A 13098-nucleotide genomic window follows, 5' to 3' on the forward strand; every position below is an offset into this window, starting at 1 on the left:
CCAAATGCTCTTTATGAAACACCCAATTGGTAATACTGTTGATGCCCAGTGTATTCAATTAACAGATGATATGCTCCTCTATGAGTTGAGATAATTCTCCAAATCTTCTGGCTACATGAAACACTGAGATGTCTAAGAGCAATAAGGAAAATTGGGAAAATATTAAAATCAATAACTGAATTGTGAATAATTGCTGTCAGTGTTTTTCCATCTAATTCTTAAGAATAACACTTTTAACATTCTTCTATAATCACAAGTAGCTCCATAACTTACCTGGTAAATAAACATAAAATCTAAGTAACCGGATTTTTAATTTTCAAAAAGACTGAAAAACGAGCTGAAACCGACGCTGGAAGGCTACCAAGGGTGTCATAGTTTGAAGAATAGGGTCAGTGACCGAGCCCTTCGTATTTGATACATAATGAAATATACAGTAACCTGCATGGAATAATCTACTTATACTCGACTCTACTCGTTAGCCATGTTTCATGTGTCTGACAGTGCACTTTATAAATGACCCTTCACAACGTAAACACAAAGAGCATCTTGCTATTAACAGCACAGTCTCCCCCCCTGAGCACCACCCCATACCTTCATTAAGTCGTAAAAAAAGAAGAAGCAGAGAGCATATGAATATTGAAATGAATAATGTATGGATTTTGCTTTTGGCTACAGTGAGATCCGAGTCTGAGGCTCGCTCTCGCTGCGGGTTTCAAGGAACTGTAAATGTCAGTTATGTTGTTTTTTTCCACCCCTTTACATTTAAAATGTATGCTGTATTTTCGACTGTTATTCATAAACAGTGAAACAAAACATGTTCAGGCAAATACAGAAGGACAACATGTTTGATTCAGGCGTATGTAAATAGTGTTTTTCTGTGCTTTAGGCATTCAACCTAATATTGAAACCCCGACACACATTCAATACATCATGCTCAGCAGTCAATGCACGACAACGTTGGCATTCATTTTGTTTAATCTAATTTCAATACAGTACAACATTTTGAAATTATACGTGTAAAAAAATATATGTCATCTTACAATACAGTACTATTTTTAGAGAACGATGGAAAGTAAAACAGACACAGAAACAACATCTTTAACACAATCGCTCCACTTAACGATATACAGCACTCCCCACCTGTAGTATCAGTAGGCGTCTACGTACAAACCCGGGACAATTTCATGAGCAGAAGCCGAACAATAATTCATAGATCCTGACTGAATAAAAGGAGTTGTTTTATCCACTGAAAAACTATTTTTGTTCATGCACTTTGTACATGCTCCACTGGAAGACAGCTCATGTTTCAGATAACTCAGGATCCACACGTTATATTCACAATCATCGCTTGCTTGGAGCTTTTGTGATCGAACCCTCGCAGCCGATACAACTAAAACAAATCTAGACCGATACCTGCAAGTGATTCACAAACCTCTGCCCTTTTCCCCCCACACAGATCGTCGCAGTTAGACTGTAATTCTTAACAAATGGACGGCGCAAATGGCCATTTATCAGCTGTTAACTATTTAACAGGAGGAAAGAACATCCTTTCATGAAATATACGGCACAGCGGCTCTCTTTGCACACTGTTCACTCCAGGCTCTGGTATGGATTGCGCTTTCAAAAAAACATGCTGCCAATAGCGAAAAAAAGCTGCACACAGCAGTTTGCTGACATCCAGTTGAGGAATTTACGCAGCTTTTGTTGTTATCCCCCAAGATGTAAATCTGTCCATAAATCTGCAGCGTGCAGCTCCTTTTTTTTTCAAATAAAGATCAGAGAGCAATTTCTCCTCCGGAAACATCGGCCTCGCAACACGATCGCTCCACTCGGGCACAAGGTGCATCAAAGCCATCCATTACACTTGTAAAGCAGCTAACTGCCCTGCGGTGACATCCCGTGTTTATAGCTCATAAGCAGGTAATACCAGGCTTGAATTGGCACCGTGATGCACGTCGTAAAGAATAGATGCAGCACAATGAAGATTGTGTTTTCTGAGAATCATCCATTCAAACGTGATCCCCCTCCGAGGAGCCGGATCCACGCAGGTCACGCCGTCATTCACCAAATGAATAGCGACTTCCCAAGGAAAACAATACGCTATATTGTGTTGGTGGTGGGCATTCTAATTTAATTTCACATGGCACACGGGGGGTTTCGCTGAGGAAGGATTTTGAGGTGGCGGCACGAGCCAATCTGCGAGAGGCCTTGGTCTGTGACACTGAACAAGACCTTGAGGGAAAACACGGAACAGGTGGCCATCACAACGGTGGAACAAAGCTTTACAAAACTGTGGCGGCATGCTTAATGACGATCTGCTTCCGCCTCCTGTTCCCCAAGAACGCCACTATGTAAACATTTACCTCTTTATTGCATTGTTGAGTGAATATTGAGGCCATTGCCATGTAGAAACTAATGTCAGTGCTCACCGACAGGCAATAATTACACAACACGATTAACGTGACCGGCTTTGAGCATCACGTTGACAATTAGTTAACATCTGCAGCGCTGATTCTTGCAAATGTCCTGACATAAAGCAAGGTGGGGAATTGGACAAAAGGGTCTTCAAAGGAAAGCAGAGTAAGTTTGGTGAAAAGAAAACAAGACCGCATGAAGCGAGAGCAAAGATCACAGGGAGCCAGCCTTGTAGGAGCAGAAACATCGGAGGAAAGAGCGAATTGAGATCCTATAGCTTCAGGGGAGGAGTTGTTCTGCTGGTGTAGAGAGCGAGGCAAACACAGACCAATTTACTGGGGGAAAATTGTGCTGTGTTGAAAAAAAAAAGAGAGACCTAAGAGCAGGTCTGGCCCATTCTTCACTGTGCAATCTAATCTCAGCTCTTGAAGAAGATGGCTGAAAACAAACATTGTTCTCCTGTCGGCAGCCTTGACGGTTTGTACTGTACAGATCCTGTAGAGGAGCTCAGACCGCCTCCACACTCGCCTCGAACACAAAGATCCAAGATGACTAAATCAGGAGAGCACATTTCAACCTCAAAAAAAAAAAAAAGTTAGCTGTGAAATCATGTTAATATATTAATGTGATGTCACACCTTACTTATATATATATATATATATATATATTAATTATTCAAGGCAACGATGACCTTTGATACTTTCCTGGTGGTGTTTCAAGGAGGGAAATAATTAAGGGCAAAATGGGGACATTGGCAGAGAGAAATCCCACAGCTACACTTGCTCGCTTAATGAGTCATGAGAAATCTCCAAAGTTTTAATTGGACAGGGTTTTTTATGGAGAACCTGTATCTGTTTACACTTTATAATAATCCTTTCCCCATGTTTATAGATAATTGGTGGTTATTCATTTGATCAACTGTAATGAAACAAGCAAAGCTAAATTATATATAGTATTCTGAGATTTGTCTTTATTCCTCACCTGAAGCACATTCATTAGTGATTGGTTCATTGCATCATCACCTAATGACTCGTTAATGTTGTCATGGTTACTGTAGGCCGGGGTAATGGGGTCGAAATTAATATTGATTTACCACCACTGATGTATCACATCTTATGATAAAATTGAAGTTCAATCAGTCCAGTCACCAGAAAACATGTTGGCATCGTACGTTTCCACAAACCACAGGATGCCAAAAATAATAAATCAGAAACACATTTCATATCAGCCTCGTAGCATGCTTGCAGAAACGCACAATTCCAGGTGGTTAACATTGTGAAGGGATTGGATACCTTTAGACAACAAACCAGGATACTTGTCACGGTTTGCATGTTATTAACTTGTGTAAAATAAATAACCATCGTAACAATGTTATGAAACAACGTTTACACGGGACATTAACAGCCGTCTCCTGAGTGAAAGTCAGAAAGTGTTTTTCTGACTTTCCTGCTGTAGATGACTTTCTTGTGTGTTATACTCGTTTATTATACCATGCAACTTTCATTAATTGTTGCTACTACATCACTACATATGACTGAATGCAAAAAACATAATCAAGGTATCTGTCATTTGCAGAAACGTACAATACTAGGCTGCTTCAATGCAATGAAACAATTTACACCAGATAAAAATCAATTAAATGCTAAAAACTAAATCCTTCTCGACTTCACTTACATTTTGGTTGGAACCATTTTAAGATAAGGCTGGTGTGATGCTTTATTGTCAACAAATCCTGTGAAAAGACAAAAAAAACAACCAATTATGTGTTCGTCCATCTCTCAGTAGCTTTATTAGTAGTAATCATTTCCACTGAAAACATAAATCCTTGAAAGCTATTTTCAGCCGAGGGAGTGAATTAAAATGAACTACAGTGCCCAAGTTTATTAGTCTGGTTTTCACCATACTAAGGTCAATCTTTTAAGATTGAACATTAGTCTGGGGAAGCTGCGCTTTGTTTCTACTGCTCAAGAGGCGGGATCAATGGGCATCGTTCAAATGACTCCGTACACAATTGGATAGTCCTACAACCAATCAGAGCGTGCCAGGAGAGAATGGCCGTTTCTGATTGGAGCCAAAGATTCTGGCAATGTAACAGCGAAAGTAAGCCTGAGGGTGTCCAACCTAAACTGCCGAGCGAAATCCAAATTTCCCGGAAGTTCAGGCAGGGTTCACCCAGCCTACAAGTTTATTGTAATGGAAGTTAAATGTCAGCCGATGAAATGGCCTGGCTCACTGACTCATAGTCAAATGTAGGTTTGTGGGACAGATGAATAAGATATGTCAGACTTTAACTACATGGCAATACTTAGTAGTACTTAGTAGGATGGATTAATTGTTTGCTTTGGTCTTTTCGTAGGATTTGTACAGAAGAATGTTGTAAAACAACAACGTAATACCACTTAAAGTTAGTCACAACACTGATTCTCTGCCAGCCCAGTGTTGAGGACTGCTATCAACATCTGACATAAATAAGAAAAGATACGTTCATGGATACTTTGAGGTCAGCTGAACGGTCCTGAAGAATGATTCTCCACTCAGGTTACAACTTGCAGGTATTAAAAAAAAAAGAAAGAAAAAAAAAGAGATTGATTTGGCAATCAAAATGAGTATCAATAAATACATATAAAATGAATAAATAAACCTGGAAATACATACATTAGTTAATAATAATCATAATAAAAACATTTGCCTCTAAGACTAATACTAAGTCTTTGTGTACAGTCTTTATTGGCTGGGGAGTTGTGTAGTCCATAAACTTATACTTCTTATAATTAGCCATTCTTTCTGACTGGCTGTCACCACAATGCGAACACACTCAATGTCAAAGGCAATTTTGTGGTCGACGTCCTGAACCTCAATGTTGCCATTTTTAAATTCCCCTAATGTGATATATGAGGAACACTGTTTCCCTTTCTTGGTCCCAACAAGTTTCTCGCCGACCTCCAGAGCTCCATGATGAAGAATGTCATTCTGACGATCATCAGAACCAGTAGCGATCTTGATTTTGCTAATTTTGTGAGATTTATTGAAGACAATGATAAAGAAGTCTCCGGTGCACGGAGGCTTCCCCCAGAAGTACTCGTCCACGGTGCTGTAAGCCTTGGTGGCGTCGTAGCTTTCAAAGACGTTGATGTTGGTGTAAAGGCTGGCGGGAGGGTTGTCGGGGATGTCTATGGAGTCTTCCTCAAAGTCGTCGTCCTTCAGCTTGTTCTCGGCCCCTTTGTAGGAGGAGTAGTAGCCCATGTGCTGGAACAGCGAGGGCTTGAAGCGGATCACGTCCTTCTGGGCCAGCAGACCCCTGAAGTGGATGAGGAGCCAGTCGCAGGGCATTTCCTGGTAGAACATGAGGAGGAAGTGGGCCAGACGCGGCAGGTCTCTGGAGTGGTACAGCTTCCCGATGTAGCCCAGCTTGGAGAACTCCAGCATCACCCAGTAGGATCCTTCCCTAGAGGTGATCACCTTCTTCAGCGCCGTCAGGAAGTTCCTGGAGCAGCGCACGTCGTCCTCCAGCATCATGTAGAAGTGAGACAGGTTGGTGCAGAAGTTGAGGAGGAAAGCGTAGTCCACGTTCTGCTTGGAGCGGAAACGGACCCGGTCCTCCGGGTCGTTGTAGTTCCTTTTCAGCCCGTCCAGAGACGGGTAGTACTCCTCCGGGGCCTGGATCACCAGGAGACGCCCGGCTATGATGTGGTGGGCAAACTTCCTGGTGATTTCCTGCACCAGGTTCTCACACCAGACCAGGTCAAAGTCTGCCAGGTGGACCACCACCACGATCTCTTTCAGTTCCTCGTAACTGGACTGGTCAAAGATGGATTTGATCGTCTCCAGAAGGTAATTTCCCCTCTTCCTTTTGACCGATGACAAACCAATGGTGAGATACTCTGTGAACAGAAATGAGCATTTTGTGTTATCAAGATGTTGACAATTTTTTTACCAATTTTAAGTCTATTGTACAAACAAACAATGCCAGTTGGAGAAAATTCATCGCTTCAAATTCAAGGCTATTCCCCAGATAAATGATTTCCTCTTTCCTTTCTGTTATTTAAGTAAATTCTTGACTTTGGGAATATTAGTATAATAATATAATATATTATAATAATATAATAATAAGTCTGACAAAATAATCATACATACAAGCCACAATTTATACATTGAATGTCATCATTTCTGAACCAAAAATAAGTCGATCCCTGACGTGAACCATCTAACAAGAATCTTTCCAAATTCTGAGGTACCATCTAGAAATGATGTTATTATACCATGTGACTTTCAATAACTGTCACAAACTATACTACATCACTTGGCTCTGATGCCAATTCCAAAGATTTCACATTCAACGTGTCCGTTCGATGCGTACAATGGCAACGTTTTTTTCCTGGTAGCTGATCTTCCACACGAACAAAACCTCGGGTCATGAACTGATCAAAGTCCAATGCATCAGAGCCCAAGATCCATCAGTTAAAATATTAGAGGTTTGTGTGTATTGTAGGTAAAATGTCACATTTGGTGACTTAATCAGGGTATACTTGAGAGATGTGCAAAGTGTTTCATTTTAAGATAAAAAAAAGTCTGTGGAGGAGTTGCATTTTATTGCTGTGCTTTAAATCCTAGCGTCACAGATTTTTAAGTTTTACTTCTTATTCTCAGCTCACGGTCACAATCACCGTACGACTTAATGCGACATCCCCCGGGCTCGTGGAAACATTCAATAATACTTCTCTTTAAACAAACACTAAACTTACTCTTGCGGTTCAGCGGGGTGCCGGCAAGATAACGATACGTGACATTAATGGATCCAGAGAAATTGCTCAGGTCTCTGAAGGTGTGAACGTATCGCTCAGCGCTCGAAGGGTGGACGGATGTTTCCCTGAGCTGCCTTTTATCTCCTTCCTGCAACGCAAGATGAAAATCACAACATTTACTTTGCATTATGTAGAAGAAAAACATGTACAAGCTGTCATTACTACCGCAGCAAAGGATGGGGAAGTCATCTTGAAAACTTTAAATTTCTACTGTGCATAATTCAGAATGAGGGGAAGACTTTTGTTTTCTCCAACTTGTCGCTAACATCCTGTACAAACTTGAGACAATATGTGTTTTGACATGACGGCGCTCAGCCTTAACGTTCGGAGACAAAAGGGAATCTCTGAACGCCTTCAGGCAGTTTGCACAGCCGAGCAAACGGACTTAAGACGAGCACCAGAGAGCCGAAAATGCAAACTACCGATCAATAATTTAAATAACAAACACGGATAATGTACTGTGATCACCGAGTTTTGATGGCGTCATGAATAAGACATAGAAGATGATTTCAACTTGGGTCCATGTTATGAAAATTTAAACGTTTCCTTTTAACACAAGCAATTACGAAAGGGACATCATGGGCGGAGAGTACACATGTGGTTTAAAAAGCCTGTTTGGTCAAATGTTTTTGTCCAGAGATGAAGAAGGAATACACATGCTAACTGAGTACTTTGTGTAAAATTCTAATTGGGGAAACACTAAAACAAACACAAATGTACTAACCAGCACGTAGCCATCTTCAATGTAGAGGTTGAGGAAGAGGAGGAAGGTGATGAGGAAGCCGAGGAAGGGAATAGTGGAGCGTTTCCTCAGACACCTCATCTTGTCCAGGGATTTCCACACCAGCCTCATGCTGTACCAGTGTTCACCGGGACCTGCAGGAGGAGGAGACGAGAAATGCCGTTACACCGGCTCTCTCTGAGTGTCGTCGGCCCCGGATGCCAAAAATCTGCTTTTTTGTCAAACATCAAGAGACCACGTGATTATCTTCCACAAGCATCATAACTATTCTGCAAAAGACTTCAAGTGATAGAGATCTTTTCCTTTTCAGGCAAAGAGGGAAATCACTTGAGAAAGACTTGAGTGATATTGCCATGTCAAACACTGAATTATTGATGCAAATCAAACTTTTCTTCCATAATAACAATGAAAATGTTCACTCGTCGGTGGCTGAATTCACCACCCTGCTGGTATTTAGCTGTTGATGAAGCTGTGTGGGCTTTTCAATACATTCGTCTGTCTGCTCGCATCAGCTAGGTGTGTTTTTGCTCGTCTTGATCATGAAAATAAAGGGTTGTTAGCAAACATATTTCCCACACAGTTGTAGTTAACGAAATTCACACTGCAGTGTTTTTATTCTGGCGTCTGGGCTACTTTCCCAGAGCCTAGCGTGACCTTTACATTTTCTGTTTAATTATTTTTTTTCCCCCTCACCAACACACCAAACAGTCCAAACCTGAATTATTCATCAGTTACAGAAAAAACAACAACAAATGATGTGATGAAGGAGGGGGGGTTTGAGGTACAACCCAAACGCAATATATTTTTACAATAGGACCCAAAGGCCCAACAGGAGGAAGAGGGAGGATATGTATGAAGGAAAATGCTATTGTTGACATGGTTGTTGTCAATGTAAATGACTATAGACAAAATAAAAATATATATCTGTTGAAGCAAACTGCTAATTTTCATTCCTTCTTGTTTACCTAAAAGTTTAGTCACTGAAATTATTCAAACTTCAAAGATGATAAGTGATGAAAGTGTGTAACTTGTGTGTTGGTGTTTTTCCCTCTCGGTGTTCTGAGTGACAGTGTTGTCGTCATGACGATGGTTCACAGTGTGTCTCTGAGTCGGTTTTGCAGGTGATGTGAACTGTTTAGCTCAGGTGACTGTTGGTGATGCAGTAGTACCTTTTGAGATGCTTACGATACTCATTTTTTAGACTCAGACTCATGCTGCATGATGTAAGAATATTATCGCAACATGTACATTTACTTTTGCTCCCATCCCCCTGGAGGTAATAGGTAAACGCTACAACCTCCTAAAGTCAGATCATAAATTGATATGTGAAATGTTTCTTGTCGCCGACACAGATAAAGCAAAGGAATCATAAATCTTTAGTCTAATCCGATTCTCAAATCCTCAAGAAATACTGTCCACACAAACGCAGAAGCATTCGCCCTCAGCAGAAAGTGAAAGTGCCAGCAGACCATTTATTTTGGCGTCTGTCCACAGGACCGATGCTTCCTCCATGCTTATATAAAACACCTCCAAATGTGGTTCACATCTGAAAAAAAATCCCATTTCATGTGTGTTTCTGTGGATTTGAACTGGCATTCTGAACAAATAAGTCTATGCAGTGTTGACAGCCGTACGTACATCAGTCGGCACATCGGCGATCATCAATGAATGCTCTCACATACAGCTACAGGATTGGCAACTCCTCACAGCAACTGTACGAGTGTGACAGGCCGGCAGAGAAGCCAATAAACAGCAGCAGATGCAACGATGGCGTTGGGTCTTTTTCATTTCCCAGCAATTAAGCATCAGCATGTGCTTTTGTTCCACCGCTGCAAAACCCCCGAGATGCCTAATAGAATACAAACTAGCTCTGAGCTCAGTTCAATGACCGCACACACATCGATCACTTGCACCAGGAGTCGGCCTCACCTGGGATTCTGCTCATCGATACCTCTTTGTGCACACTTGAAAACTGGATTTAACATATCCATCCACCGCGGCCTGCTCTGTGCCAATTTCTACACGGTAGGATTTTATGTTGACGGCAATAATCTGTAATTACAATATCCCCTGCCTCCAGTTAATGCAGCTAATGCCTGCAATATAGATGAGTAGAAAATCCAAGAAATTGTGTTTAAGGTCTGTTTGCAAACCCAAGTGAACTGTAAATGACTTTGTGTTTAACACAAGAGCATTATTGTGAAAAATGGTACATGAAAATAAAATGTGATTAATGGCACAGAATTACAAATATTGAATTTAACACATTGCCAGTCCTTAAGTGGTGTTATTGTTTAGCTTCATGTTACCTTTGACCAAACAAGAACTCGCCTTCTGGATCAAACAGATTGAGGAACCTCAGTCATGTGAAGTCTAAACTATGGAGCTTTGCATCTTCTTATAAATGACAAAAGCTCATATTTTCAAAATAAAACACTGGAGTCTGATGCAATGCTCCCAGCGCGAGTCAATGTTTGTTTCACCCACAATATTGAATCTAATTTGGATCAATAATCTTTCTTTGAGATCTATTGTGTGTATCATCATTAACGGATGGTCAACGGACATAGTTTAAAATTCGAAGTAGGACACGTGCAAGGTGACAAACATAGGACTTTCACCCAGGAGACTGCTGTTCATGTCCCGAGTAACAAATAATCATTTTACAGTTATTTTACTCTAGTTTCGTTACGTAACTTTACCAATGACATTGAGGTAAGAAGCATATTATTTTGACCCGAAGCCTCACCACATATGTTAGAAGGCTTCCTAGAGCGCTACAGTCTGAAGCTTAGGGTCACGGACTAAGTTGCTGGAGAAAGCACAGTGAGGCACGAATCATTAGAGATAATGGGCCCTAGTTTCGTGGCGCAGCGCAGGGCGGCGCAGGGTGGCGGAGCCGGCGTAATGCAAGTTTCGACCCCCGCAGCCTTGCGCAAGGTCAGTTTGTCAGTTTGGTGGATCGCCTGCGCCAAGATGGGTCTGGCGGCGCAGCAGTGGGAGGCGTCACAGATTCAGCTTGGCGTAGCGGAAGTTTGGTGGCAAAAAGCCTCGCCGAGACTGTGCTGAAAGCTCGCCAGCTCCGACCTGATCTACTTTCGGCGCAAGGCGCAAGGCGTAAGGCGTAAATAAAGTCCATTCATTCAAGGCGAATCACAGCTGGCGGAGTGGAAGTTTGGCTGACGGCGTGCAGTGCGCACACGTCACCGAGACCTCACAGGCAGGTTTCCACAGTTCCAGGCACATTTAAATGCAATAAATAATCACAACAAACACTATTTAATGCAACTAATTGAATCAACACGTGAATGTATATCTATATAGATTGTCCCGTCACATCTGACGTCAGATCAAAGGCGGATGGCACGCTTAACGGAAACTCAGCCTCTCGGACCAAAACATCTCCCTCTCTCTCCCCTGTTTTTTATAATATGGGCATTGTTATTATTATGATACGCATGCACAGCGCGTGATGAGCGTGGTGGGAGCGGCGGCGCTGCTTCTGTCATTGGGTTGTCAAGTGACGGATCTTGCACTGAACCTCCCCTAACGCATTAAAGGTGAGGAGAGGAGCTCATTTGATTGGTGAAGATCTGAATCGGCTGTATTAATCCCAGTCCACGCCTCGTCTCCTCCTCGTCTCCCACTCACGCCTTCTTCTCCTCCCTCTTTCCCACTTGCGCCGGTGGGCGAGACGGGAGGTGTGCCTGCGCGAGCCTGCGCGGTGCACGAATCTTGCAAAGTCCAGGCGGACACACCCCGTCGGCGTGGCACAGGTGCGCTGAAAGCTGACTGCGCCTGGTCTACGATACTAGGGCCCAATGTCTTTAAGTAGGCGAGGCCTCCTGACACCACGGCTCAGGTAACCCTTGCCTTCTTCCTTGGTGAGAACTCAGCAGAAGCTTTCTCCTTTTAATCAAACATAAGATTTTGAGACTCCTGACCTACAATAAAACTAAAAAGCTATATTCTTTTGCGTGATCTGGGGGGAAATCTCCAATTAAACTATGTTTCTGCTTCGTGTTCGAGGCGAGTTGATCCCTCAGATCGGAGTTCTGAGTGTCTACGGCGATACAAAACAAAGCTTTCAATAATTCAGTGAGATCAGAGCAAGAAGAGGATGAGGCACAGGTGGGAAATACGTTCGCTTCTTGCCTGCCTATACCACACATTTAACATCATCATCCCATCATCTCCAGTCTACCGTGCATTCATGGAAAATGGGACTATGTATGGATGGTCTATGGTATGGATTCAATGCGAGCAACCATTAACAAGAGGGAGGCATGTATGTGTTGTTGTCTTCATTCTTGTGGCATAAATCCAGAGTGGAACTGCAGCAGTGAAATGGACTAAGTGTATTTTAATGGGTGTGTCATCCTGGCAGTCACACACTCCCTCAGATGTCCCCGGCACCATTCTAGGACGCGGCAAACTTCCAGCAGGCCGGGGCTGTTAAATATCCATTATGCACTGTGTGTGTGTGTGTGTGTGAACTGGACCAAATAAACCACAACACAGCCACTCTGCTCGCTTAGAGCCAGCAACTGGCTCTGCACTTAAGTTGTATGAGCCGTCTGCCCCGAACTCATCGTGAGAACAGAGCTCTCGGTAAGAGGTTGAATCCCGTCAGCTCGGCGTAAAGGGAGCTTGGCCGGCAGCAAAGCTGGGGCAAAAGCAGAGCCGTAAGGACCTCATCAATTAAAATTTGATTTTCATTTTTTGTGTTAAAATGATTTCTCAAATCCTGCCAATGTGCCCATAAAGACGGCAACAATCATCCAGCTACCACCTGGTTGTATCACACCAAGTGCCTCGGGGGTCTTGAAACGACTCTCAGCTGGAAATCTTCTGCCCATCAATCGTTGACGTCGGAGCAAGCTGAGGATTGTTATGAAGCCGTGCAGAAGGATGAGTGCAAGTGAGGAACGAGAAAACAGGGGAATCTGAAAATCACGTTAAGAGCTCTGTATAGAGTAGTATCATGATGACGATGAAAAATTCATGTTTCCCACAAAGTGCCTTGTGAAATTAGGGGCACAGAATTCAGGACTTTTTTTTAAGGAGAACTCATGTAACACCATAACCCAGATTTATTTTTTGAGCTGCAACTAATGATATAAATAATGCTAGAAATAT

General features: G+C 42.4%; 1 protein-coding gene across 1 annotated transcript in view; it reads right to left on the reverse strand.

The window, feature by feature from the left end:
* Positions 1-859: 859 nt before the first annotated feature.
* The window catches only part of mgat4c (mgat4 family member C), a 53810-nt gene continuing 41571 nt past the window's right edge, over positions 860-13098 (reverse strand). Inside the window, exons 2-5 of the mRNA XM_084018379.1 lie at positions 7942-8093; positions 7158-7305; positions 4588-6296; positions 860-4280 (exon numbers count right to left, since the gene is read on the reverse strand). Of these exons, the coding sequence (XP_083874505.1) occupies positions 5140-6296; positions 7158-7305; positions 7942-8070 (1434 nt within the window). The 5' untranslated portion in view covers positions 8071-8093 and the 3' untranslated portion in view covers positions 860-4280; positions 4588-5139. The remainder of the gene's footprint in view (positions 4281-4587; positions 6297-7157; positions 7306-7941; positions 8094-13098) is intronic.

This window comes from Eutrigla gurnardus, assembly GCF_963514095.1.
Source record: "Eutrigla gurnardus genome assembly, chromosome: 9".
Classification (NCBI taxonomy): domain Eukaryota; kingdom Metazoa; phylum Chordata; class Actinopteri; order Perciformes; family Triglidae; genus Eutrigla; species Eutrigla gurnardus.